This window comes from Athene cunicularia, unplaced genomic scaffold, assembly GCF_003259725.1.
Source record: "Athene cunicularia isolate RWA unplaced genomic scaffold, athCun1 SCF_219, whole genome shotgun sequence".
In the NCBI taxonomy this organism is placed as follows: Eukaryota; Metazoa; Chordata; class Aves; order Strigiformes; family Strigidae; genus Athene; species Athene cunicularia.
In genome coordinates this window covers 1-5774 of record NW_020799288.1, presented here as the reverse complement: position 1 = coordinate 5774, position 5774 = coordinate 1, and the positions used below count along the sequence as shown (strand labels likewise).

The following is a 5774-nucleotide window of genomic DNA, read 5'->3' as shown; positions in this document are numbered from 1 at the left end:
CCTCCCCGGCTGCCGAGCGGCTGCCGGGAGCCTCGATCCTCTCGGAAGCGGTTTGACTGGGACAGGATGTGCGGACGATGATGATGGCAAGAAAGCAAGATGTCCGCATTCCCACCTATAACATTAGCGTGGTGGGGTTGTCCGGGACAGAGAAGGAGAAGGGGCAGTGCGGTGTGGGGAAATCCTGCCTCTGCAACCGCTTCGTGCGGCCCAGCGCGGACGAGTTCCACCTGGACCACACCTCGGTTCTCAGCACCAGTGACTTTGGGGGAAGGGTGGTCAACAACGACCATTTCCTCTACTGGGGGGAAGTCGTGCGTTCCCTGGAGGACTGCGTCGAGTGTAAAACGCACGTGGTGGAGCAGACGGAGTTCATCGACGACCAGACCTTTCAGCCCCACCGCAGCACGGCCCTGCAGCCCTACATCAAGAGGGCTGCCGCGACCAAACTGGCGTCGGCTGAAAAGCTCATGTACTTTTGCACTGATCAGCTGGGGCTGGAGCAGGACTTTGAACAAAAACAGATGCCGGACGGAAAGCTGCTGGTGGATGGCTTCCTCCTCTGCATCGACGTGAGCAGGGGGATGAACAGGAACTTTGACGATCAGCTGAAATTCGTTTCGAATCTTTACAATCAACTGGCGAAGACGAAAAAGCCCATTGTGGTGGTGCTGACCAAGTGCGACGAAGGCGTGGAGCGGTACATTAGGGACGCGCACACTTTTGCCTTAAGCAAAAAGAACCTCCAGGTGGTGGAGACGTCGGCCAGGTCCAACGTCAACATCGACCTGGCTTTCAGCACCTTGGTGCAGCTGCTCGACAAGAGCCGGGGGAAGACGAAAATCATCCCCTACTTCGAAGCCTTGAAACAGCAAAGCCAACAGATCGCCGCGGCCAAGGACAAGTACGAGTGGCTGGTCAGCCGCATCGTCAAGAACCACAACGAGACGTGGCTGAACGTCAGCCGCAAGATGCAGTCCTCCCCCGAGTACCAGGACTACGTCTACCTGGAGGGGACGCAGAAAGCCAAAAAGCTGTTTCTGCAGCACGTCCACCGCCTCAAGCAGGAGCACATCGAGCGCCGGCGGAAGATGTACCTGGCCATGCTGCCTCAGGCCTTGGAGGCCCTCATCCCCGACCTGGACGAGATCGACCACCTGAGCTGCGTCAAGGCCGAGAAGCTCCTGGAGACGAAGCCGGACTTTCTGAAATGGTTCGTGGTCCTGGAGGAGACGCCCTGGGACGCCACCGGCCACATAGACAACATGGAGAACGAGCGAATCCCCTTCGACCTGATGGAGACCCAGCCCGCCGAGCAGCTCTACGAAGCTCACTTAGAAAAGCTGAGGAACGAGAGGAAAAGGGCGGAAATGAGAAGAGCTTTCAAGGAAAACCTGGAGACTTCCCCCTTCATCACGCCCGGGAAGCCCTGGGAGGAGGCGCGCAGCTTCATCATGAACGAGGATTTCTACATGTGGCTGGAGGAGTCTATCTACATGGACATCTACAGCAAGCACCAAAAGCAGATCATCGAGAAGGCCAAGGAGGAGTTCCAGGAGCTGCTCCTGGAGTACTCGGAGCTGTTCTACGAGCTGGAGCTGGACGCTAAACCCAGCAAGGAGAAAATGGGCGTCATCCAGGACGTGCTGGGCGAGGAGCAGCGGTTCAAGGCGCTGCAGAAGCTGCAGGCCGAGCGCGACGCCCTCATCCTGAAGCACATCCACTTCGTCTACCACCCGACGAAGGAGACGTGTCCCAGCTGCCCCCTTTGCGTCGACTCCAAAATCGAGCACCTGATCAACTCCCGCTTCATCCGGCCCTCGGAACGCAACCAGAAGAACTTGCTGTCGGACCCCAACATCGACAGGATCAACCTGGTGATCCTCGGCAAGGACGGGCTGGCGCGCGAGTTGGCCAACGAGATCCGGGCGCTCTGCACCAACGACGACAAGTACGTGATCGAAGGTAAGATGTACGAGCTGTCCCTGAGGCCGATCGAGGGCAACGTCCGGCTCCCCGTTAACTCTTTCCAGACGCCCACCTTCCAGCCTCACGGTTGTCTCTGCCTTTACAACTCAAAGGAGTCGCTGTCCTACGTGGTGGAAAGCATCGAAAAGAGCAGGGAGTCGACCATCGGGAGGAGGGACAACCACTTGGCCCACCTTCCCCTGACGCTCATCCTCGTCAACAAGAGGGGGGACACCAGCGGCGAGACGCTGCACAGCCTGATCCAGCAAGGCCAGCAAATCGCCAGCAAGCTGCAGTGCGTCTTCCTTGACCCCGCCTCCGCCGGCATCGGCTACGGCCGGAACATCAACGAGAAGCAGATCAGCCAGGTCCTGAAGGGGCTGCTGGACTCGAAGCGCAACTTAAACCTCGTCAGCTCCACCTCCAGCATCAAAGACCTGGCCGACGTGGACCTCCGGATCGTCATGTGCCTGATGTGCGGGGACCCCTTCAACGCCGACGACATCCTCCTGCCCATCCTGCAGTCCCAGACCTACCGGCCCTCGCAGTGCGGCTCCAGCAGCTCCGTCCTCCTGGAGCTGGCCATCGGGCCGCACAAGAGGCGCGTGGAGCTCTCCCTCCTCTCCTACCACTCCTCCTTCAGCATCAGGAAGAGCCGCCTGGTCCACGGGTACATCGTCTTCTACTCGGCCAAGCGCAAGGCGTCGCTGGCCATGCTGCGCGCCTTCCTCTGCGAGGTGCAGGACATCATCCCCATCCAGGTGGTGGCGCTGACTGACAGCTCCGCAGACATCCTGGACAACGACCTGAGCCGAGAGCAGCTCACCGAGGGCGAGGAGATCGCCCAGGAGATCGACGGCAAGTTCACCACCATACCCTGCAGCCAGCCGCAGCACAAGCTGGAGATTTTCCATTCCTTCTTTAAAGACGTGGTGGAGAAAAAAAACATCATCGAAGCCACCCACATGTACGACAACGTGGCCGAGGCCTGCAGCACCACGGAGGAGGTGTTCAACTCCCCGCGGGCGGGCTCCCCGCTCTGCAACTCCAACCTGCAGGACTCGGAGGAGGACGCCGAGCCCCCCACCTACAGCCCCTTCCGAGAGGACACGGCCGTGCCCGCCCTGCCCAAGGACCACTCGAAGCTCTCCATGGAGCTGGAGGGGAACGACGGCTTGTCTTTCATCTCCGTCATGAGCACTTTTGAGAGCAAGCTGAACAACAAAGTACCTCCCCCGGTGAAACCAAAGCCCCCCGTGCATTTTGACATTACCAAGGGGGACCTGTCGTACCTGGAGCAGGGGCACCGCGACGGGCAGCGGAAATCCGTCTCCTCCAGCACCTGGTTGCCCAGCGACTGCTTCGACCCTTCCGATTACGCCGAGCCCATGGACGCCGTGGTCAAACCCCGAAACGAAGAGGAGAACATCTACTCCGTGCCTCACGACAGCACCCAGGGCAAGATCATCACCATCCGCAACATCAACAAAACCCAATCGAACGGCAGCGGCAACGGCTCCGACAGCGAGATGGACACCAGCTCCCTGGAGCGGGGCCGCAAAGTCTCGGCCGTCAGCAAACCCGTCCTGTACCGGACGCGCTGCAGCCGCCTGGGCCGCTTCGCCAGCTACCGGACCAGCTTCAGTGTCGGCAGCGACGACGAGCTGGGCCCCATCCGCAAGAAAGAGGAGGACCAGAGCTCCCAGGGCTACAAAGGCGATAACGCTGTCATCCCCTACGAGACGGCCGATGGGGAGGACCCCCGGAGGAGGAACATCCTGCGCAGCCTCCGGAGGACGACCAAGGTAGGTCGGGGGTTGGGGCGTGGCACCAGGCGCGAGGCCCGGGCGGGGGCAGCGGCTCCTGCCATTGCCTTCGCGGCGTTTTTCACGTATTCCCCCGTGGATTGAAGAGCAGGACGGGGGCAGAATCTCTCAGTTCTATATTTCTTTACCGCGTCATTCCTCTACCAACATCACCCCCGGCGCTTCCACCGCGGGCGTTGGGTTCTGTCAGCTTTATCCCCACGGCGCACCTCGGGGAAGGGTCGTCCCGCGCGCGGAAGCGTTGACTTTGGAGCTACAATTAACCAAAAAGTGGCTGTTTTGAAAAGGGCTTTGTAAATTTTCTTTAACGTGGGTGAACGAGGTAGAGCCGCTCGGCGTAGAGTCGTTTAGAGAGATGTGTCCCACTGGAGAAGACTCCGGTACGTTGAGGACGCTGTTACGGTGTTGACCGGTGCCGCCCTTGGGTGGCTCTTCTCCAGGTGGACACATCGTGGTGTTGCGGTTCTCCAAAACAGGCCGTAAGTCCACCGGGATTCGGCACAATGGCGGGTCTCTGGTCTGTAGAGGGGAAAAGCAGTTTTGGACGAGCCTGCCGGTCGAGGTGCCGCGTGGTTGAGTGGTCTTCGGAGTTCTTGGCCAGCGGTTGGCGTGCCAAAGGTCAACCGTTGGCACACCGATGGTCAACGGTTGGCCCGCCAGTGGCCGATGGTTGGCGCGCCAAATGCTGACGCTGTGCCAGTGGTTGGTGCACTGAAGGCCGGTGGTTGGCGTGTGGACAGCTGGCGGTTGGTGTGCCGATGGCCAACAGCTGACATGCCAAGCCCCAGTGGTTGGTGTGCCGGATGCCGATGACGTGCCAGCAGTTGACATGCTGATGGCTGATGGTTGGCAAGTGGAATGCCGACGGTTGGCCCGCCAATGGCCAATGGTTGTTGAGCTGAATGCCGATGGCACGCCGATGGTTGGCCCGCCGATGGCCAATGGTCGTTGAGCTGAATGCCGATGGCACGCTGACGGTTGGCCCGCCGATGGCCATCAAACCCACGCAGCCCTAAGCGTGCCGTGGTGGTGTTGGGCTTGTGGTGTGTGTCCTGCCTGCGCCGGGGCGGCCATCTTGGCTCAGTCGTCCAGGGGCGTGAAAGGGCTGGTGCTGTGGCGGGGTAGAAGTGCACGCACATGTATGGGTGGGACATGCAGAAACGTACAGCGCACACACGTGGCAGATAAATGGGCACTGGCGTCACGCACACACACGTTACACGTTAAATGTACACAGACATCACACGTCATACATAGATACACACATGCACAAATACCTGCTATAGACATCTAGGAGTGCACATACACGCTATATCCATATAGAAACGCAGACATACGTGCTATGTACATGTAAATGCACATGCTATGTACATATAGAAATGCAGATACAGCTGCTGTGTATGTATATAAATGCACACATGCTATATACGTATATAAATGCATACATTATACATGCTACATACATGTAAATGCACGTACGTGCACTATATATTTACATAAATGTATCTGTACAGGCTACATCTATATAAATACATAGACATGCTATATACATGTTTAAACGGACACATACACACTATATACATGTTTAAATGGACACATACATACTATATACATGTTTAAACGGACACTTACACGCTATAAACGTGTAGAAACGGACACATACACGCTGTATATAGAGAGAAATGCACATACATGTGCTACATATGGAAATGCACATACATGTGCTACATACATCTAGAAGTGCACACATACACCATATATACATACAGGTACACACATGTATATACATATAGAAACACATAGATTATACATGCTACATGTGTATATAAATATATATGTTATATGTGTAGAAACACACACATGCTATGTACGTGTAGAAATGCATACATACGTGTAGAAATGCACACACATGTCATGTGCATGTATAAATGCACATACACCTATGCACACGTGTACATACACGCTCTGTACACACGTTTG

At 56.9% G+C, this 5774-nt stretch overlaps 1 protein-coding gene across 1 annotated transcript; it reads left to right on the top strand.

Annotated features, from left to right (window-relative positions):
• Positions 1 to 6: 6 nt before the first annotated feature.
• ARHGAP35 (Rho GTPase activating protein 35) lies at positions 7 to 3878 on the top strand. Its single transcript, XM_026867272.1, has one exon. It carries the CDS (start codon positions 78 to 80, stop codon positions 3876 to 3878), a length of 3801 nt encoding a protein of 1266 aa, XP_026723073.1. The 5' UTR covers positions 7 to 77.
• The last annotated feature ends 1896 nt before the right edge of the window (positions 3879 to 5774 follow it).